At 41.4% G+C, this 23,994-nt stretch overlaps 1 protein-coding gene across 6 annotated transcripts in view; it reads right to left on the reverse strand.

Annotated features, from left to right (window-relative positions):
- The window catches only part of CCDC85A (coiled-coil domain containing 85A), an 81,999-nt gene extending 62,865 nt beyond the window's left edge, over positions 1 to 19,134 (reverse strand). For 4 of the 6 annotated variants that reach the window (XM_030022399.1, XM_030022398.1, XM_030022396.1 and 1 more), the window contains exons 1-2: positions 18,219 to 19,134; positions 14,576 to 15,491 (exon numbers count right to left, since the gene is read on the reverse strand). In XM_030022399.1, coding sequence (XP_029878259.1) covers positions 14,576 to 15,491; positions 18,219 to 18,437 — 1,135 coding nt within the window. In that variant the 5' untranslated portion in view covers positions 18,438 to 19,134. Of the gene's footprint in view, positions 1 to 4,991; positions 5,069 to 14,575; positions 15,492 to 18,218 lie in introns of all 6 variants that reach the window. The other 2 variants (XM_030022397.2, XM_030022400.2) reach the window with 2 other exon arrangements.
- Positions 19,135 to 23,994: the final 4,860 nt, after the last annotated feature.

Consider the following 23,994-nt stretch of genomic DNA (forward strand, 5'->3'; position numbering starts at 1 on the left):
TCGTACCTACATCCAGTAAAAGTTTACAATGACAAAAACATGATAATCCCATGCTGTAGTTATAAAATTGGTTAAATACATTAGGAATGTTTTTACAGGAGAAAATTATATGGTTCTGCAGAAAATTTTACAAGCAAAGGCATTTAGACAAGTGCTACATCAGAAGTAGCACCATATGTTCCCGTACTTCAGCATGAAAGACAAAATGCCTGTAAAATGAAAAGCAATGAATTTTTTTCCAAAAGCTACTGCCCTGAGAACTTAAAAATATGCACTTATTTTAAGTACCAAATAATCAGACCAATCTAATTAGGAAGAAGATAATTAAAAGACTAACAGGTTACTAAATCATGCTCAGGACACACAACCTGGTGTTTGTTCTAGTTTATAAGTAAGATTAAAATCGTAACAGTACGAATGTCTCTTTAATCTCTGCACAGGTTTGAAACATTAAATTGCACTCAGACCACATTTCATCATAAGAAGTGCCATTAAAACCTCACTACTTAGCATGGCAGGAAGCTGCTGTAATTGCAGTAACTTTTTACTCATAACAAGAATTGTTACTGTAGTCCTGTCATCACATATCACTGACTGAAAATGTTTAGGCTGTCATTTTTGAATGTCAAAGCCTGATTCCCCACTGAGTGTACATTACTATGGAGTTTAAAATCCTGGACTGAATTCTGATCTGTGCCATTCATAAACATTTTTAGAAATGACTCTGCTACAGTTACTTTGTATGAGAAACCTCCATCTTTCGACAGACAGAGAACCTTTACCCAGTCTTCCCTCAAACACAGCCACTGCTTCACATGACTTTAAGTAAACATTTCAGGCTGCAGTATTTGATAGATAGCAGCAGCAACCACCTACCTGCTAGAAATGAGTCTGGCATTCTGCCAAAAAATATCAACATACGCTAGTTCACCAAGTTCCTATCTTCCACATCTGCCAAGTCACACAGATATTCAGACTGAGAGTCCTCATGGAGATTTATATCTGCTAAGTACCACTTCCCCTCTTCCCTGGCATATTCACAAGATGCCACACTATTGACTGATACTAAGGGCCAAATTACCATCTTGCCGAAATATTGTGTTCTCATTTTTTTAGCGTATAAGAGCTTTCGTTTTCAAATTTCATCCTGATGAAAGATGAATACTTCTTTTGATTGTACCAGTTAGCAAGCTGAAATCCTCAGCTGATAGCTGACCACGCCATCCGATTTGTATCAGCATCTTGATTTCCCAAATGAAGACAACTACAGCCACACAACTATTCTGCAACATTAAAAACAGGCCACAAGAAACAAGACAGCTTTACTAGAGGAAGCTATATTTTTCTAACGCAGCACTTCAAGTTTGGATTCATTGTAAATCACTTTCTGTATGTGCAAGGACACTTTTAAGCACCCCTCTAAAGGCAAAAGGTACATTAACATCTTTCAATATGCCTGCTGCACACACACAAAAAATAATTAGGAATAGCTTTGTTCCCCACTGGCCTGGTTAGCATAATTCAGGAAATTCAGGAAGGAAGGAAATATTGCCTTAAAAGTTGATTTTGAGAGGAAACACATTGAAAATGTTTGTATCAAGCTAATTGTTCATAAAGGTGTTTTCTAGGCATGTGAGTAACCTCAGCCCCAGTTTTTACACCACACAAACCAGACTAATCTAAGAAAAAAGCTGTTAGAAAAGTGGTATGATGCAACAGAATCATCAGTAGCTAAAACTCAGGAAACCTGGATTTAAGGTTTAGTTGGTGGCTGATTAATCCTGTCTTGTCATTTGTTTAGCTCAAGGTTCTTCATACACAAGATGATCACAATGTTTGCTTCATCAGTAAATTGTTTTGAGAACTACTGATAAAAAGCTCTAAGTAATAACCAGGCACTACTAACAGGTGTAAGCATTTACTCGGGTTAACAGCGCATCCATAGTTCTCTACATACATCAAGGTCTCAACTTCATAAAGTCATTTTTTCTGACTTTGTGCAACCGATACCTTGGCTACAATTAGGGGAGCATTCACGCACGTAAATCTATGCAAGTTCCACACGTTGATGCTATCTTGATCTACACACGAGAGATCTCCAGGGATAGAACTACCATGAGTTAATTCATCTCCAGCTGAAAAGCCAAAGATCTCTAGTCAGGGCTGCTTTATCTCCTAACAGTCATGCAAGACTGGTCCACAAGCCTCCGCAGGCTCAAACTCCACAGTTAGAAGCTGGAGCAAAGAGAGGACTTTCTGATGGCTTTCCACAACAACCAAGTGAGCAAAGAAAACCAGCAATGTCCTCCTCTCCTCTGGCTCCCCTGGCTGATACCACAGTCCCCACCTCTGAGATCACAGACTTGCTTTGGACCTTTCAGAAGCTCACAGGACTCACTGAAACACAGAAGCAAGCTTACGCAGCATGAACCAGAGCAAAAGGTTTTGGCCCAACAGATTGGGCCTGAAAAGAATGGACTTAGTGCAATGATAATTTCCAGAAGATGCATAAATACCATTAGCCTGATGACCAACATGTTACAGATTTTCAGTCTTTCCCTCTGCCAGATATTCATGAATTCAACAAAATTTAAGTGTACCACAGACACACAAAATAGATATCACTGAACATTTATTTTGGTGGCTTTCAGGTCTGATATGTACTTGGGTTTGGGTTTTTCAGAGTTTGGCTTCGTGGTTTTGAGGATTAAGTTAAGTTTTCTGCACAATACGCAGTTAAAAACACGTTTTCACAAAACCAGCGCAAGATAACAGGATACAAGATCTGATGATCCCACTGCAGCAATGCCATACCAGAAGGTGAAGAAAGCCAGAGTCACCTGTGCAGTGAGGAGCACACCTTGGTTTTGAGGAAGGCAGAGGATGCTCAGACCTCTCTGAGAATACTCCCCACCCAACGGGAACAGGCATTAGCAAACTTGCATGCAATGAAATTGATACCAAGCCTTATCTGACCAGCTATCACTAAAATCTCATACCTCCACACAGTCAGCCTCTAGCCCAGCTGACTGGTTCACAGCTACCAGGCCACATCTTGCATGGCTTGGAGGATGAGCCCCGACGGAGTTGAAAGCCGACAGGGCCACAGATGACAGCTTAGTCAGCATAGCGCCAAGCCAAGACTTACAGTCTCATCCATCCCTGAACCTCCACAGATCTGCAGCTGGCTTGAGCACTGAATCAGAAATATATCTGCACTGCTAAAGGGATGGTGTTTACATGCAGAAGAGAACTGGGCCTGCAATCTGTAGGTCAAAGAGTTACTTCTGATTTACACCATTAAAAATACAGAACTGTTTGTTGAAATATGTTTCTTTATGTATGCAACAAATGTCTCTGGATGTGGCTAAAACTTACAATGTTCTCAGCTTTATCCTCTCCAGATGCCTGATCAGACTTCTGGAGCAGTGAAGAAACTGTCTCTCAAAGAACCTTTCCCCGTGTTTCACCACATACAATGGGACACAAATTTAGCACTTAGTAAGGACCCTATCAACAGTCATGCTAGCTAGATGAGTAAACCAACTGGCTGGTTTATACATCATTTAACTAGCACGACTATTCACACTCTTGAAGCACCTGAATACTATGCTGATGGGTAAAAACACAGACCAGTGAGGCTCAGTGTTTGGAATTCAGATGCTCCTAGTTCCCTCGGAAACAGCATTTCCTAATAAACAGAATACAAACATTATCTGGATTTTTCTCACTCTGGGCAGTGAAAATCTACTATCACTTTCATCTTCCATTACAGATCCTTTCCCATGAGTTTCAAGAGCCTCTTGCTTCCTATGCATCATGATGTATTTCTGAGCAGCACTACAAGATCAAATCAATTAAAACCTAACAAAATTTTGGGTGTATTAAAAGCACTTAATTAAAAATGTTAAATTTGAGAGCAAGTGTCACCTGACTGCATCTTCACAGTCAACACCCTGTTTCTCCTGTAACAACGACAATGAATATCCAAGAATCTCACATTAGGTTTAGTGACATGCATGATTAATATCTAACATCAATTTACTGAAAAATACATCTGCTAAGTGCACCTCTACAAAACACAAAGCAGACAGAGCCAAGGGTTGCTACATTTAAAGTATAGATCTTTTCATATTGACAAATTCAACAGGTATTTTGCTCTCAAAGCAAACAGAAATTATTTCTCATTCAAATATTCTTCACTAATCCTTCAAATATTCATTTTCTAAACTGATATCAGAATCAACTCTGTCAATTTGGTTAGTTAAAAAAAAATAAAATAAAATAGAAACACCATCAAGCAACAGAGGTGGAATAGAATATATTGCCCAGGAAACTTAGCTTCAGTGCCTGAAGTACACACTTCCAGGTGGCAGTTGATAAGTGTTACTTGTCATTTAACTACAATACCCTTTGTTTAACTTGGATTGTTGTAGAGTTATCATGAAAAAGGGTCAAGCAAGTCCTTTTGTGCTACATCTCTTTTTGTACTTCCCCGAGCATCTTTTCAGTATTCTATGGGTCTACAACTGGATGTACTTGCAGCAGTGTGATCAATACAAGGAGTTAGCACTATCGAATTCATTCTTGACAAAACCAGGATGATGGAGTGACTTGAGAGGATAAAACTCTGAGATCCAAGCTTCCAAGACAGTCTGATCAGTCACTTCCATGCTGTCAGGCAATCCAGCAATTCATTTTTATCAGTCTGAATACAACTTCTCAGTACGCTCCAAAAGGTTAAGAAATCTCTCCATTTTATTACATTCATAAAGAAGGTAAAATATGCAAATACCAATGTCTTAATGCTGAAATTAGGATTTATTTTAATATGCTTAGGATACTTTTGTCCTCCTAGTTCTCCAAATTATTTGCATATGCTGTGATTGCAAGCTGTCAAAATGTAGCATTCAGCATTATTGATTGGAGTGTAGACCAGCTGTCAAGTTCCAACAACAAGGAATAAATCAAAAAGTTCTTAGCACCTGTACCTGGAGGAGACATAGATTCTGGTATCTTCTGCTGTTTAGTTAAGACTGCAGAGCCTTTGGTCTTGGTGGTTGGAGAGCTGGTTAGGAAAAAAAACATTGTTGGAATGCTTTGCTTTCATGTTTTCTTTATGGACTTAATGGTATTGCAAAAAACTAAAATTCAAAATTTAACTTCAGGTTACAAAAAAATTCTAAAATGGACACAAGCAAGCAAGATGAACGACAATAAGAGAAAAGTGACTTCATTCAGAGTACTGCAAGAGCATGGATATTTAGGCATCTTGCTTCTGTCTGGACATCCAATTTCAGTGCAAGTGAGGTGCCAACGAGGAGTGAACTGCTCAAATACTTGGAAGGATCTAAGCCAATTTTCAGGTTCTACCTCACAGCATTCATATGCTTGTGCTTGATGTATTCAGCTGCCTTCTCAAACAGTATTTTTAGAGACCCATCTTAATGTCATTGGTTATGTTTTCAGACCACAAAAATCGTAAGATGGATTTTTAACATCATTAAGATTCACTCACTGTAAAACAAAAACAGACTCAGAAACCAAGAGGGGATGTGTGTCACCTATCAATGCTTTTCTCCACGCTTATCTGAACTTCGCATAAATGTGAGCTACGTAGTGATGAATCAGCCCTGTAACCTTTGTAAAAAGCATATATATTTTTACTTTGAATCCACATTACAAGTACATGCTCCAAAAGCCTACAGCAAGTGTTGATCTAGGCAAATTTTCACAATTCACAGGAACTTAAAGAGATACAGTGAAAGAAATCTAGAGAGTTTTGAGGTCAAACATTTGAAGGAGGTATCTAATTACTGATCAAATTAGAGAATTTTGATATTACAGGCATAAAAGCTCTGGAATAATTTGGGCAACCTTGAGGAAGTACCAAAATGGAGACCTTTAGAAGACATTCAATATTGTTGCTTACCACATGGGTCACTCCACTTTTTCAGCTATCACATATCTTTTAGTCTTGACAGTGCTTGAACACTATTGTGTTTGATTAGTCTAAATAACCACTTAAATTATTAAATGGACTTTTACAAATCAGCTTTACAAACTTTGTCATCATTTTTCCCCTCTGTGATCTGACAAAATATTTATAATAATTCAGTGCAAAGTTCACGTAAATCATGCAAATAAAAACTAAAGGGTTGAAGAAACATGTACTTGCTGAAGTATACAGGTGCAAAACTGCTGGTTCCCTCCTCTCCCCAAGAATGTACAGAAACAATGCAAATATGCCAGAAGTTTTATAGCAGAACTGACAAGTTGAACTAAGACTATTTGTTATTCACAGCCTTCACATAACTGCTCATCTTTTAAGACAGCCTAGCTCAGAATAGCAGCTTTCCCATTCACAATCAATAAATTTGCAAACGTTTTCATGCTGTGTACCAAATGCTCATGGATAGATCTCAAATCACAATCCTCACTCTTTTTTGTGTATCTTGCAGAATTAAAAGTACTAAAAAACAACCAAAAAAATTTACAAAAACACTAAATGTGCACAGACTAGTATCCTTAGTGTATTTATTCTTTAAAAAACACTGTATACTCATCTTATACACGTTATACTTGTATAATTCATTTCCTCTGAAACAAATTACTGTTATTACTAGTATATCTTACTGTCTTTCAGTCCCACTGTCCAAGGCCTCTTCCAGGCTAATCCTTCACTTTTCTCATTTTGTTTGGTATCCTTCTGTTACGATACTGTCTGAAAAGCCCATCACAAGTGATCAGATTTCAAAAGAAGAAATAGCACAAAGAGGTGAAAGGGAGAAGGGTGGATTTTTCTCCTCATTTACTTAAATATGGTTTTAGATTTCTTGATTGTGAATGCCCCAAAGATAATAGAAGATTCTTAATTCATGTATATAAAGGAACCAAAGTACATTACTAAAACCCTTCACAGTACTTCAAGTTTGCACTAACAATGAAGACCATATTATTAAGTCCTCAAGGAATATTACAAGCCACAGTTGGAGAACAACTGTGTGGAAAAATTACATCCACATACAAAGGAACACTGACCAAAAGAACCACCTTACAGAAATTAGAAATTGCCACACTGGATCAGACCACCAATGCAATTAGTATTTTATCTTCTCCCACCCACCCCACCCACTGTGACTAGGACCGGCTGTTTAGAGGCACACAAAAACTTTTGCCATTAACAGCAATGGAATAACACCCCAGAGTGAAGTTCACCTTCAGTTTCTATTACTTACAAGCTGATGTTTGCCTTAGACCAAACAAATCAGATCTCTTCTCCCAAAAACCAGGGATTTCCATATTTTTAGAGAGTATCTTTCATTTTGTATTATCCAAAGGAACGTATGATACTTCTCAGGATTTTAATTGCTGTTGGGCTCTGTGCCATTTCACAGCAACAAGGGTCTGGCTAAATCTGCTAGTGAGGCTTAAGAGTTTAGTTACAACTGAGCATCCTATTATAATACTTCTCCAAATTCCATGGTACGGTGCTCTACCCCTTCTTCTTTACTAAGGCTTAATGCCGCAACTATCATCAGACAGACAAGAACACTGATGGGTACACAGTGGATTCTTCTACAGATTCAAGTATAAGCTTGTGGTAAAACCAATCATACCACAAGCACTGTATAACTTGGTTTATAACCTTTTCACAAGTATGGATGTGGTATATTAAGATGTACTTCTTTCTGCATTAAGCAAAATTCAAAGCTCAGTGTTTCAGTCCTAGCTGATTCTCTTAACAGAACTCACCCTTTAACTCTTCAAGAAGCACATGCAGACAAGATTTACATCAAGATTATGACTTGAAGATAATGCTCAATGCTCTCTCAGTAACTATATATCTGTGTATATGGCAATAAGACCTAAGATAAGCTGCGCTTCAGTTTACTGATTAAGACATGACTTACTACCTCAAAAGCAACTGAATTTCCATTCCTAGAGTCATTTTCTTATGTACACAAAGCTTTATTATACCTCATTAAATGACCTATAATTTGGAATGCCTCACTGTCCTTGACTCCTGTCAACATCTACATACTTTGTGTGTGAACAGTAGTACAAAATTTTAACCCTATGCTATACTGCTATGCTCTTCCCTAATTGTTAACCAATTCAGCTCCAATCCCTGCACGACCTGCAGCAACTCTCCATTATTAACTTCCAAATAAAATTTTAAAAAAATATTAAAAAAAATTTAAAAAAAGATCCCATCAATAGATAGAACAGAAGAGACAGGACAACCTTTCATTAACACACACAATATACACTACAAGGCTGAAGTTCTTAAACAAGCAGCACTTACCAAGAGTTATTATAATATTCTAACTCCGCATTATAACCACCAGAGTTCAGAGAATTTGACAGTTTAATCACTGTAATATTTCTAAACCCATATTTTACTATTATAAAATCATAACACTGTAACGCAGAAAGCTGTGCAAAGGACTCTGTTACATGAGGTCCTGTCCTCAGGTTAAAGGTATTCTCTCCAAGCAAGGACTCAGACAAGGTTTAATGTGAGGACTCTCCATACTGGCACTAAAAGAATAAAATAAAATAAAAATCTGCACACACATTTCAGGCAGACAATACTAACAGCCATCCATGCAAGCTACTGATGAGCTCTCAGAGGTAAAGGCAAATGTCTTGCATCTTGACCCAATCACCATGAAAAATAAATAACCTTTTCTATTGTCTTCTGTACATACCAAAGCAAACTCCCCCTCACTACTGAGAAAATACATTCTTTTTAAAAACATACAATGACATACACAAAAGAAAAATCAGTATGTCAGATCCATCCCAGGTGTGACCCTAGTAAAGTTAGGGGATGCACAAAAGTGCTGGCTTTTAGAGTGTTTGTCAAGACACCGTCAATAATGGCACTGTGATTTATTGTTAGCCTTTCACTTCTGGAGGTCTGTGGTCAAATGTCAGTGAAGTTCCAATAGACACTCAAAACAAGAGTTATGGCCACACATCTCAAATTAATCAGCCAGCCAGCATAGCTGCCAGCCTCCACGTCATACTGGTTAAATGCCTGGAAGATAAGGGCACTATTCACAGGTCTGAAGGGAGAGTTACTGAATGGGCTGTATCAGTGCTTCTGTGTAACTGTGGTATGCCACATGAACTGGGGGATGCGTAACCAACTCCTTGGCAGAAGCTGTCTAGTCAGCACCAGTTCCCTCCCACCTTATTAACACACACTCATCACAGACTAACATAGACCTTGTTCTAATAGATACATGGTACACTGGTGATGGTTTAAAGATAATATATCTATATTCTACTCTGATTTTTGCTTCCATGAAAGAAAGACTGAATTAGCATCAAGTCCTTACTGCAAAACAAAGCCACTTGTGTAGCAGGACATGCAACCTAAGGGAAAAAGTATAAAACTTGAAAGTAGTGACTTAACAGAAATTGCTGTGTATCACACGTGGCTGTGGTGTATTCATAGTCCTGTAACAAGAGAGGTTGTTCAGCTGAATCCTTCCTATACTTCCCACTGTAACATGTAGTGCCACTGCCTACCTAGCGTCAAATAGACAGGGGTAGAAGCAAACCTCTGCAATCAGTACCACTGTTTGCCTCCGATCACCCACTGAACTTTTCAGTAATCAGAGTGCTGGAACAACCATATAACCATTTGAAACTAGGCCAGTTTCTTGATAAGGAGAGGCATCACTCTTCCAATTAGCATAGCACTAGTTTTGCTGGAAGGATGATCCACCTTATACTAAAACACTCAAACCAAAACTGGTTTTGTCAGTGAAGTTAAGATATGGAAGCATAAACTTCTCCCAAAAGCCCTGTAACATGAGTTTCTAGGAGGTTCATTGTTTTGATATGACAAGCCACATTTTCAACTTGATAAATTACTCCACAAAAAATTAGTTTGGTAATAAATGCAGCATGCTCTAGTCACATACATATTCACATATCATGCCCCAGTTCTCTTACAGCATGTAACAGCTAAAACTAATTTACAAGTTTGACATGAAACCTATGGAATTCAATTGAAAGATTCTGAATGACATAGAGTTTGAGAGCTCTACACTTAAAATAATAAACCTCTGAAATAAATAGTAGATTACTTCATATTGGCAAGCAAAAAATTCTATCAGCCCTGTAGCCTTTGTTTATACAACAGGTTACTGTCAAGAGTAATTAATGCTGTAACAGGCTCCCAACAGCAGATGTACAGCGGTGGGTGCCATCAGGAAGTCAGACACAAAGTATCGTACTGCTATTAGTGACAGGCAAATTATTTCCATTTCAACTTCAAGAAACATAACACGTAAGCAAACCTACACTGAAACATGACATCATTTCACGATTTGGCCAGCAGGATGTGAGCTATTTCCACAGAGAGGATATCAGTTAACTCGGTAACATTATTGTTTTTTTCTCTCTGAAGTCATACTGCAGTTTCCTCTTTTTACTCAGTGCAGTATTTTTAGATTTTATTTTCCTTATAAGAAGCACATTTATAGCAGAAATTGTTCAAAATTTAAGCTGAGTCTCCATTTTGCCTACAAATACCTTTGCTCAAGGAGAGGTGCTGTTGCATTTGTTCTGTAAGAATCCTCACACCTCCAGCAGTATATATAGTGTTAGTCAGCAGTTTTACTTCTCTTCATTAATAACCTCAGCAGGAAGCAAAAGGCACATATGAAAGCCTTCTGATACTTTCCTTTCACACAAAAGTCAAAGCCCAGAGTAAAGCAAAGGACTTCTTAAAATAGAAAGTTTACAATAAATTGCTTAGAATAAAAAACATCACTTAGATTGCAAATGCTGAAAGCACATGAATTTATATAGAGGCACTTATAGCCCACATATTTGTGTCAGAGTTAAACTGTCATGTATTATTCTAGGTTGCATAAACATTCTCTTTAAAATGTTTTTACCGGTGGTATTTTATCTTCTAATTTCAGCAATCTTTCTAGCCCAAATATCTCTGTGCTCATTATCCAGAACATTTAGGTGTGATCACAGCACAAGTTTGTTACCATGTTTTATTTGGTTAGAGCCTTTAAAATGAAATACGTATGTTTTCAATTAACAAACATCAAGCCAAATTTAGCTCTCACATCCCATTTTCTGTCACTCCAAATGTTGAGGACACCCATTTCAGAAAAATACGTAGGAGAACCCTGAAGTAATTTTTTTTTTTTTTAAGGCTTTATAAATCTTATAAATGAAAGCCGACATACAAGAAAAAAATACCAAGACCAAACGTTTGAGCATAGAAAATGAGAAGTATTATGAAAGAAATGTCATCACCTCATCCTTTATTCCGTCAGCTGTGCCTATGGACCAAAGACAGCCTCAGACTGAAATAACTTCCCGCATACCTCATGACAGCTTAAAATATGCATGAAGCCCAAATGATTAATGCATATACCTCATCCTGTAAAGCAGACTACAGCTACACATTGTATTTCTGATAGCACTGTAATATTATATTGCAACTGCTTTAAGTTTAGCTTAACAGTTTGTCAGAAATCTGTAAATACTCTAACTCCATTTCCCATGTCTTTACATAGAAAGTTCTGGTATAGGTAACTGAATACTTCGCTTCCCTGTGGTCACGCAAGTGCTGACAAGACCAGAACTCTGGGTAAATGGGAGCTGTTAGCAGCATATGGAAGCTCTCATTTCAACAGGAATAGCTAGGCTGTTCAGAAACATGCTTTCCAATTAGAACAGCAATTTCAGGTAGACAGTATAGTACTTTTTAGAATGAGGTTTGAATACCTTCTCTCAGACCCGATTCAGAATCCAGTTAAGACCAAGGAAGATGGGACAGGCCTGTACTGAGTCTGGTAAGTTCTGATTACATAGTTAAAATACATTATTTTATTCCTTTATTTGCAAAGGAGTCGAAAGATGTCAGTCTTTGCTATTCATCAGTTAGGATCACAAACACTTCACTTGCTGCTCAAATGACAGTCCACAAGTACTGCAATAAGATTAGAAGGGCCCTGTAAAGTAATCACAGATGCGCAATCAAACATCTACTAGCTAGATATACTCCAAATTTTAAAATAAACTAGGTTCCACAAACATGATATAGTTTACTTGCGGCATGATTTGGGAATAAGAATCAAAAATAGCATCCTTTTATATTGCTCATCAGAGTTTAGGGCCAGGTTTCCATGCCACTTTCTAACTTATGTTCTCACAATTTCACTATTCCTTACAACAGATGCAAAAGATCAGGATTTTCATTACAGCTCAATACACAGTTCCCCACCTATACTTGATTGGCAGGTTCACGTATACAGGTATACACAGAACACACAAATTAAGATTTACACATTACTTTCACAACAGTAACAAGTGATAATGGCCAGCACTTCTACCACTTCCATATTAACTGTTCTTCTCCACAATTTTACGGTAGCTGACGAAATCAAAAACACAAAAACCCCAAAACGATTCAACCTTGCTGTGAAGACCAAGTATTATCCTGAAGTTTAAGGCCTCTTCCTCAGAGCAAAGTTGTCAAGAGTTTTACCACTGACCAAGGTCAGACAAATGTCAGAATTAAACTTCATGCTTGCACCAAATTATATAAATATGAAAGAAGAGGGGTTTGACAACTTACTGCTGAAAGAAGTCCTCTGCAAAAATGATTATATAAAGCTTAGGACAGGCAAAACTGTGATTAAAGTCAATAAACAGACTCCCAAATCACCAGCTGCCCTCTCCAGCATCTTAAGACCCGAGTCCAAATCATAGATAGTTGAAATACTCTGCACAAAGGACGCCAGGTTTGAAGTAACAACTGCTTTCATTGCACCGTTAATAATATGGCTGAGTTCTTAACAAGACTATTTGGACAAGAAGAAGTATCAGAAAGCCCACCAGGTCAGGAACAGAAAAACCTTATCTTCGTCTGTGCATGAGTTTTAAAAATACATACATAAAACCTTAGATCGATCACCTTTCTATATAAACAGTGACTGGATTGATGAACATCATGAGTGCAAGTAAGAAGCCGCTTTTAGGAAGTCTGGTTCCATACTTCACGCTACTTACAGCGAGGTCAATTTTAAAAAGAAAGAACTGAATGGAGAAAGAAATACAGTATTTAATGGAAGTTTTGTAAGACCAACTTTTATAACTTATGTATTACACATCTTCACACAGTTGCCATACACTCATCTTATTAATCATTTTAAAATCATTAAAAAGAGAAGTCTCTACACTTACCACTTTGGGGTTTGTCAGCCCTGTCAAGTACATGCATTTCACTGACAGTAATCTGGATTTACCCCTACAGAGCAGGTTATCTTAACTGAAGGCATTCTGTAAATTAATCATGATAGGTAACTGGACCAGTGTGAGAGAGCAATGTGATAAATGATGAGGATAGCACCCAGCACAGAGCTCACTGTCCCCTCCATCTCACAAGCAGATCCAACAACAAGTGGCCAGTTCCACCAATGTCAACCCAACTTCTCACAGCTGCTTATAAAATGGAAACACATGAACTCCATCCAAGACAATTTACTAAGGCAAAATCCTCACTTTCGCAGAGCTTGACTTCAAATCTAAGAGTAAAGGTCTGAGAAATGGGTTTTCAACTGTGATGCTAATTTCCTTCATGAAAACATCTCAAAGCACATAGAAGAAACACAATGGAGCAGACTATAGAAATTCTGCTAAGTCTATAAACAGTTACTTCTACAGCATAGTAGGATGTTTGAACTTTGGTTTTAATCATTTCATTTGCTGTATTTCATTCATTTCAATATGTTTGTAACCACTTGTCTTTCAAAATAACAAAATACTTAAATAGTGACTATCTTAAAAAAAAAAAGTAATTAATTTCAATCTGTGAAGATACACAGCTCTTAAAAGCTAGGCATGTTTATTGGGTATCTTTCTAAAATGCAGCAATAACAACACAAACCCCCCCCCCTTAAGATCTTCCTTAATTTTTCAGTTGTTATAATTAAACACATGCAAACTCAAGGCTTTGAAAAGCTTTTCTAAAGCTTTTCTAAAAGCTATCAGGTTCATTTATATTGAGCCTAGCTCTTCATCTGAGGTCTTTTCTAAAGTTTATAGGAAAGGATTTTGGAAGCCTTCCATCAATAAACAGGAAATTTTAAAATCTTTAAAGCTACAGACAGGGTAGGTTAGGAAGGTGGAAATGGAATTGGAGACATTCACCTCCATTCTGCTGACTTAAATATAGGCAGGACAAGAAATATATGCAATTCCTCTCTGAAACAGAAATCTACCTAGGTACAAACAGTTTACGTCTACCAACCACAGAACAGGATCAAGGCCAGGAGCTGCTTCTTTATACCTTACACCAACACTCAAGATGCACTTTTCCTCTGCTTTTTTAATCCACCCAACACATGCTGGATGGACAAACAGGTATATTCCAGTTAATTCACTTGCTAAAGGAATAACGGTGACACCAGACTTGTTACATTTCATTTCACATAAAAAATTATCCCTTTTCCAGAAATAGTTTAAATAGCACTGAAACTACCTTAGTAATTTTCAAAGTGAGTTTTCACTAAATGTGTTGACCCACCATTCATTCCATTGTATATACTTCTGTGGTGAGGTGACAGGTCATCTGTTACTTGTCTCCTGAGGGTACCTTCTCTGCTGCCTCCACTGAGATGTTTGAGGTGCTCTGGGCTCCCTCCATAGTGTTGTTTGAGATGCTCAGGGCTCGTACCCCTCACTTTGTGGAGGTGTTCTGTACTTCCACTCGGTGTGTGCTTTGGAAGATGATCTGGGCTGCCACTGCTGTGCTTTTGATGCTCAGGGCTACTACCAGGCCTCTGCTTTTGAAAGTGTTCAGGGCTACTACTCAAAACGTGCTTTGGGATAGTTTCTGGACTGCTGCTGCTGTGCTTTTGCTGTTCAGGTGCTTTGACAATGGTTTTGTGATGTTCTGGACTTGGTCCTTTCAGGTGATGATCAGGACTGCCAGAACTCCTGGGCTTCTGCAGGTGCTCTGGGCTGATATTCCTATGTTTGTGATGCTCAGGGCTTCCTTCGCCCCGAGTTTTTTGAAGATGTTCTGGACTAGTACTTGGATGATGTTTATGATGGTCTGGACTGTCTGTACTTCCCGTGCTAGAAGTACTACTCCCATCACCGACATCTCTTATGTAAGTACTCGTCGCGGTTAACTGGCACAGGCTGATTTGGCTGTCGATAGAGCTCCGGCTGCCTGCTCCACCACTTTTCTCCTCATCCAGCAACACACACAATTCTTTCAGCTCCAGGTTTTCCTTAACCACTTCTTCCTGTCTCACTTCCAATTCTTTCAGCTTCTGTAAGTATAAGGCAACCTCTTTGTGCATAACACTAGCACTGTATCTGCCCAGTCTCTGCCATTCACGGGACACCTTCTTGCCCTTCTGTCTGTCGTCATCCAGAAAGCAGCAAAGATCTCTCAGTTCTTGGTTATCTTCTTGCAGCTTCTGGTTGATATCCTTTAAAAGAAAGATTATCATGACAGAGAAGTGTCTAAAAGCATTAGCATTATACCACTACCATTACACAAGCCAGTGAACAGCACTGCTATATACTCATCATCTAAGCACTCAAGTGAGGCATAAATAATTGTGTGTGTAGATCTGGCATATTATAACAGCATCATGCTTCCAAAAAACAAAGCTGCTGTCCAGTAAAAAGTGACTATAACGTGGAGATAATCTTGAAGGGTTCAAAGACTAACTTGTGATACAGCATAAAAGTTTCAAGTGCTTAATTAATTTTCATGCTAAATACCAGAATAATTTAGCTCCCAAACTGGGCAAAGATCATAAGCGCTCTCATGATGATCTCACTCCCTTGAGAAATATTCACCTGCGAATTATTGCTGAATAAAACTGCAAGGTACATCAGAAATTGTAATCTCACTAAAATAATTAATTATTAACATTTATACCCTCTATTCCCTAAAGCATATTCACATATAAAGATGAACATTTTAGAGATTTAAAAAAATTGGGGTTTTGTTTGATTTTGTTTCAGATTTCCATAAAAGAACCTCGTCAGTCATCGCTTAATCAGAATTGCTTCAACCACTCTGAAATGAAATAATCTGCTTTAATAGATTTTTCACTCCTAATAGAATGAAGTACATGATTCCATGCCCTTCTCTAAGTGAGGAACAGTCTGAAGCAAATGCTCTGAAGCAAAAGTGTTCAAGATATTGCTATAGCAGAATAATACACCAAAGAAAACATTTTCAGTATTTCGTCCTCCTAGTTTAATAAAACTGGCTTGTGACCATATTTATCTTTTTCCCATCTAAATATTCATTCCTTCTTACGTATGGTATTAGAAGTAGAGATTAGCCACAATTGTTAAAAATTTAGCCTTTTTTAGGAAAGACCATTTTAGCAATGTTGCTTAAGGAAAGGAAGCTTTTGTAATTCCACCGGATTTGTGTGCATGCATGCATGCATTTGTCTGATCTTTGCCCCAAAATAACTTTGAACTTGACCAATTTCAATGCATATTTGACAAAGGAAAAATCTCAGTGAGACCACAAGGTAGCCTTAAAAATCTGTGCTGGTGAGAGATAGTTAAAATGACCCCACGGTGGAATAAAAAAAAGTTGTGGAAGCCCACAATTCATCAGTCAGAAGAAGCAAGAGGCACCCATCCACCGAAACTAGGCGCAGCTGGTCATTCTTACTCATGGACCAGTTATTTCACACAGGACAAAGGAGGTAGATGTCCAGACACCAACACAGGGCTCAAAGCCGCATTCTCCCAAATTCCTTTTAAAAGTTCCAGCTCAGGCATCTGAACAAAAGGCGGAAGTTAAACATCAATTAAGGAGTTCAGAATTGAGAGAGGAATTTGTCACTCCTTCCTACACATCTTGGTGTGTTTTGTTACTTATCTGGAAGATGCATAAACCCATATGATGTCACAACACTTTTGTACATAACTGGAAGAAAGATACTATTGTTGTAATTTAACTTGTATTTAAAATGTAAGCTTTATTTTTACTGAAGTACTACCACAAATGGGTCTTTTTTACCCCCAGACACCATATATTGTCAAAAAGAGGGAGGGGAGAAACACACACTCATACTTTGCAGAACAGGAAAACTTGGGAGACAGAAACAATCTTCCCCCAAATGCTATTTATGTTATGCCACACTATTATCAAAGACATTTTCTCAATAATTTAGTTGTTAAAAGCCATTCTACAAGTGAAGAAGTCTCTTCTAATGTACTCTCATGTAATAATTCAAAAGCCCACACTGCATCTCTGTCTCTCCTCTCCTTCCCTCCAACCTCACCTCACTGAGGAATTTCCTAAAAACAATGTCCTTTCTCAAAGCAATGGGACAGAAAATGTTTTGTAGTCATGCCTACTTTAAGATAACTTTCTAGTTCTATAATGCACGTGTACATGCTACATCAGGGTAATTATCCGTAAACAGTCACACTAACCCTCCCAAGCCTTGGAATTGGGAAGGAAACATCAGGGACGATGCTTCTCAACCAACAAAGGAGTTAAATTAAGAAGGGCTAAGTCATTACAGACTTGGTCTGCCTCTGACTGTAGCCTGCAGAAGTATACAATCGAAATTGGGTTTGATCCGAGATGTGTTACCAGATGTCTTTTTCAGACAATAAACTAGGGACTGGTTCTGATCATCCCAAAACCGAGCCCAAGGGTTTGCCATCACCCGCCATACACTGTACTGCATCCTGGACATGACCAACTCTCTCCAGCAGCCTACCAGACTGCCTGACAGATGAGTAAGTCATCTTAAAATAGTGACAGAAACCAGCATAAGCTACACAAAACCTTTTGAAAGTCTACAGTTCTGCACACTATTCTTTCACGTGCACTTCAGAGAGGATCGTTTAACCTTACTGAAAACCAATGAAGTCTAACACAAAAGTGACAAGTGTTTTCATCCACCCCAAGCATACTGGGGCTGAGCATATAGCAGCTGTGCTCCCCAGCCTGCCAAATAGTCGGTCATCTCTTAACCGGACACTGGTTTTTTTTTTAAGCGGGATCAAACACTACTGACTCCAGTCCTTGTTCACTTTTCAAGCGATTCTCGGTAACGGCTCCTCCCAAGACCATCCATCCACCTGATGAGATCGCTCCCGGCGGGGCGGGTGGGGGACGCGGAGACACCGCAGAAACTTCAGGGCTCCCACCCTGCCCACCCCGCTACCTTCAAGCCGCGGATCTCGCCGAGGTGGAGCTGGAGGCGGCGGTTCACCTCTCGGATGAGGTTGCTGTGGTCCAGCATCGCGCTCATCTTCTCGGCCTCGGCGCGGCGCAGGCTGCGGATCAGCTCCTCCTTGCTCCACTTGAGCAGCTCCTCGTCCGACACCTTGGACAAGTCCTCGGCCGGCGCCGCCCCGCAACTTTCCGCCGCCACTTTCGACATGGTGGCGGCCCGGCAGCCCGGGGGCACCCCCGCGGGCACCCGCGGCGGCAGGAGCCTCCGCGGCAGCCCGCCGCCAAGGGGCTACGGCCCGCCCGGGGCCGCCCCACCGCCCCGGCCGCGGCCGGCCCGCGGTGCGCCGGGGAAAGGGCGAGCCCGGAGCCCGCGGGGAGCTCCTGCGGGAGGAGGGGGCGTCCCCAGCTCCGGCGCTGGCGGCGGCTCGGCCGGGCTGGGGTCGGGGCTGGGGGGTTACGAGGGCAATCACTTCTGGCCGCAGGCGGCGGATCCTGGAAAAAAGGAGGAAGAGGAGGAGGAAAGGGTGTGGAGGAAGCCGGGCCACAGTCCGGGGAGCAAACTTCCCCCGTCGAGAAGACAAAAAAAAATAGAAAGGAAAAAAAAAACCCCACAACCAAAAAAAGACCAAGACAAAGGAAACCCCAGCGAGCCCGGCTCTTTCAACAGGTCAGCGGTAGCAGCGTGTGCCTCGTCGCCCCTGCTGCGCCAGGGCTAGCCCGGCCCTGGGAGCGGTGCCTCTCTCACGGTAACCGACGCCCCTCGGCTGAGGGATGCCGGCGCGCTGAGCGGGGAGGATGCGAAGTCCCGAGCCAACGCACCATGGCGGAGGGAAGCAGAGAGGCTGGGCTGGGTCGGGCCGGGATGCGGGGCGGGCGGCCCGGCTCCGCCGCAGCGGGAGGAGCGGGGCGGGCGCTGCCGGCGCCAGTGGCGGGCGCGGGGCGGCTGGCGGCTTTTCACCGGGGCGCGCGCCACGTGCGGGCCCGCGCGGGCGGAGGCGGCGGGGGGGGGGGGGGGGAGAGGGAGGGCGGTGCGGTCCCCCGCGCGGCTCGCGGGCGCCACCTGCCGCGTGCTTCCCGCCAGCCCGGCGGAGGGCGGCCCCCGTGGAGCGAGGCGGGGGAGCGGGGGGGGGGAACGGGGCCCGGCCGGGCACCGAGGGTCCCTCCCGCCCGCACCGGGGCCGGCGTTCGCGTCTCCACCAACCCCCCCGCCCCGGGCTGTGTCCGCGGGCGGCCTCGCGGGGGTGCGAGGAAATGGTCGGCGGAGGGCGGGCGGTGCCGCGGTCGGCGGTGGGGCTGCCCCTCAGCCGGCTGGAGGCACGCCTGGGGAGAGCAGCACGGCGGGCCCCAGCCCGGGGCTTAGGGGGCACCTCGGTGAGGAGGCTTACACTTGGAAATAGGGGTACAAACACATCCACCCCCACGCCAATCAGATCCCTCCACTGGGGCGGCTTGTGAAAGGTCGCATTACATCACCCAAAGCCAGCACCGCCTCAGCGTTCACCTCATCTTTCAGTTACGGTGAGAAGACTTGAGCCTTATAGAGCTGTTATCAGAACTAGATACCGTTCCTTACTGCAACTCTTTACTGAAGCTGAAGGTCGCGTGCCATGAAATGAGCTCCCCATGGGAACTGAGATGGGGATATTTCTATTTCTTCATTGGGAACATTCAGTTGCGGTGTTGCGAGAGGCTTACGTTTCCCAATTTGCTTAGAGATACAAAGACTCTACATAAATCTGCCTTGCAGATGATTTGAGAATGAAACTTGATAATCCATTCATGCCGCTTACAAAGAAAGATGATACGATATATCTCAGCGGCAGAAGTGGATGAACTGAAACTATTAGGTGAATAATTGGTTGAATTCCCATTTTTAAATCACCTAGTTCCCCCTGAACAATCCCCTGCAGGCAGAGGAGGATGCCTCACTTAATAGGCCTTTACTACCTCCAATTTTGCAATTTTGTAATTACTTAGCATTAAAGAAGATTTCTGATTCTTGAGAGGAAAATGGAAAGTACTTAATATCAGCACTGGCAGATCACAAGGTTGCAGCCCCATGAGCAGGGCTGGCTCTGCAGAAGGCGGCTGCAGAACATGTGCCCTGCCGGTCCCACCATCACGGTCCCAGCTGGCTCCTTTGGCATTTTGCTGCCTCAGGCAACTCTCTGCTCTGCTTGCTGGAAGATCAGCCAATGCCACAGGACCAGACTAGCCAAGGATTGTTTTCTGCTCTGGTCCTATTTAAAAGTTGCCAAGAGAATGGTTAAATCAAACGCTATTCCTTTGTTCTTATTACTGTTCTTCTCCTTGAACTATCAGCTGTCACTTGATCACAGTAGAAGTTCTGCTCCTATCCATCTTGGGCTACACTTTGCATTTTCACCATGCCAAAAAGTCCTACACGTTTTCTCTTCCCAAACGCCAGAGATGGTCTTTCAGCTGATTTGTTTTTCATGTACCTCCAGTTTCCTGGTGATATGCCAGACCCTCCAGTTCTATCCGGCTGGGTCCAAGGACGACCCAGCAAGGGCAGCCCCAGAAGCCCATCCCAGCTTCCTGCCGTAACAGTCACTTGCTAAAGTCCTGGTGTGGGAATCACGTTTGAGCTGCTACCGTAGGTACAGGCTGCTTACTCAGGACGCAGGAGAATTACCCACCAACCCTACTACAAACAGTCCCTGTGCCGCAGAGTGAAACGCAAAAGGACGAGCATGTTTGCTGAGCTGCAAGATGAACCCTGAAGTCCATCACTGTCAACAAGAGCTTCAGCAAAGCATGGAGCTTTGCCATCATGAAATCCTATTTCCTGATCAGCGCTAAGTATTGCGTGAAAAATTTATTTTCTCTGAAAACTCTATCACTCTCTTAAATCCTCTGAAATTTCTTCCACTGTAAAGAACAAAGCTTTAGATAAAAGCATCTGACCAGCCACAGCAAAAATACAGTAAAAGGCCATGAAAAGGAGCTGTCGTCTTTTATGCCCAAATATATTCCATTTTAATGCAATGAAAGAAGAACAGCTTGGGGAAAAGGCACCAATAAATAAAGGCTTTTCTTATTCTTCTAATTCAGCAATATATTAGTTGAAAGGTCATATGATGTTAGATTTTTAAAAGTTCAAATGTATTTCTTTCCATGAAATAAACAGTTGACTGAAAAATGTCTGAAAGTTTTTAATGGAAAAGCTTCAGGGAAGAACGTCCACTTGCCTCAACTCAACTTTAATGGCGTTTCTCAGGAGTAGCATTTCATAGCTTTTGGTCACAGGGTGCCACGGAAAGCATGGATCTGAGATGAACAGCTTCAGGGAACACTGTGTTCTCCACAAATGCGAAACACCTCCACATTTGTATCTTCAGGAGGCACAGCTTTATTGTATAGACACAAACGTGAAAGGAGGATTCATAAAGTATGGCCATTAGAAATAGTTTAATAAAGTCAAACTTCAAAAGTTTGGGACAAATGTAGCTCTAATAACGGAACCAAAAACGTATCAAGTGAAACTAATCTGGAACGCTTCTATAAGGAGAGGATCTAATTTCACATTCACTCGCGCTTGTGTAACAAGATCAAAATGAGAGTGGGAAGTGCGACATAATTATTCCCATCTCCTGGCAATTTTAAAACTTTACTTTCAGATAGTCCACCTTACTGCTCAAATGCTGAGTACTTCCCTATGCTTGGGCTGCTATCATCAGTAGCGATGACAACAGTTGCCCCAAAACAAACATTTTATTTTTCACATTAAAGCTGATTTTTTGCAATACTGTCTTACTCCCTGAATAATTCTCATTCACAGGCTGAAGCGGAGAGACTAGGCAGATGACCTTGGGGATTGCAGTGCTGGGATCGCTGCAGTCCAGTGGCAAGGGGGATGGCAGTCCCCCTTCCTTTCAATTCTTTCACACTGTGCGCCAAATGCTAGCAGCAATGTGGACCCACATCCAACTAAATCTCCATCGTTGACCATGGTTTGCCAACTTGGTAACATTTACACTGCTGTGTCCTGCTCACCCCTGGATATACAGATATGCAGTCACTCTTACTGGCAAATTTTCTTGCAAGTCCTTGAGGGCTAGCACTGGCTTTTCATTGCCCCTTGCAGACTACCTAGTGCTCTAAGTCTCTGACTGCTGGGCAGCGTCTTTAAGCACTATTATAACCAATAATAATTATACAATGATTTTAAAAACATTTTTGGACATTTCCAATGAGGCCCTAAAGCTGTTCAGTAGCTGTCTGCCAAAAATGTGTCATAGCAAATGAATACTTTCATAGCAATCATTTTACATGAAGATGGCTAAACTGTTTTTATTCAGACTTTCCAAAAATACTTTTGAGAAGAGTTCAGACTTGAAAAATGTCATTCCCAAATTGGAAGGAAGTGGAAAGAGCTTTAAAAATGAAAAGTTAAAGTAATTTTAGTTATAGTTGCCTCTAGATGTTCTACCCATCATTCATGTGTCTGTAGCTGACACCCAACACAGCATCACCCACGCTGGCTGTGGTCTAATCCTAGCCCACTAGTTCTCTGCTGGCTCACCACCCGTCCCTAGGCAGAGCTCCATACCTTCCCATTGCTAACAAAAAAGATGACTCCCCCTCCTTGCCTTCCTGTCCTTCCTAAAGAGCCTCTATCCATCCATGGCAGCACCCCAGTCACGTGAGCTATCCCACTGTGCCTCCATGATCCCAATGAGATCATAGCCCTGCAACTGCATACAGACCTCTAATTCCTCCCGTTTGTTCCCCGTGCTGTCTGTGTTAGGCATTTCAAACAGGCATTTCAAAGAGGCACCCGGTTGTGCTGATTTCCCAGGAAAAGTGGTAGAGCTTCTCCTGCAATGCTGTCCTCTTGGCACCTCCTCATTTAGGTGCATATGTTTTAGGTGGGCACCCTTCAGTCCTGTGTGTAATATCTGATGTCTCTCTTGTCCGCATCACCCCGCATCCCTTGCTTATCAATCTGATCCACTATTTCCTCACTTGTCTGTTTGTCATCAGCTCTCTCCTGTCCATTCCTAGATTAAAGTTCTCCTCACCAAGTTTGCCAGCATCTTGGCAAAAATGCTTTTGCCTGGTTTTGTCAGGTGGATCCCATCTCTTCCTAACAGCCATTGACACTCAAAGAGGGTCCCATGGTCATAAAAGCCAAATCCTTGTTGTCAACACCAGCTGTGCAAGCACTCACTGGCCACAGGATCCATACACTCGTCCTCAAGCCCTTTCACCATCGTAGGAGTCTTTATTTTCCAACCTGGCAAGCACAGACCCTGGCTGTCCCTCCTTTATTCGCTATACCATTATAAGTTAGATTAATGCATTCATGTAAGAATATTTTACAATACAATATAGAACAACTTTTCCTAACAGAGTCTTATACAGTGTTCGTAGAGTGTTAGTACATATAAAAATTAATAGACTGATACTAGGCAGTCCATATAATATTTTCTACTTTATTGCATACACACTTCCATCACACAAGGGATATTATGGATAAAGGTGTCTAGCTAAAGCTGGCCAGAAACAAAATCCTTCATTACAGACACCTTGGTGTTCAAAACATTTACAGACAGAATCCTCGTCTTTTGCTCCTGACTTTACGATAGGTAAAAATAAACACCCAACTTCGAACAAACCCAAACTTCATTATGTTCACAACCCAATGTGAACTACACTCACATTCTCTGGCTTAAACCCATTGTTTAGGCATGGTTTATTTATACTGTATCTCTTAATAAAGCTGTAACAGGTATAGATAC

This window comes from Aquila chrysaetos, chromosome 8 (genome assembly GCF_900496995.4).
Source record: "Aquila chrysaetos chrysaetos chromosome 8, bAquChr1.4, whole genome shotgun sequence".
Lineage (NCBI taxonomy): Eukaryota > Metazoa > Chordata > Aves > Accipitriformes > Accipitridae > Aquila > Aquila chrysaetos.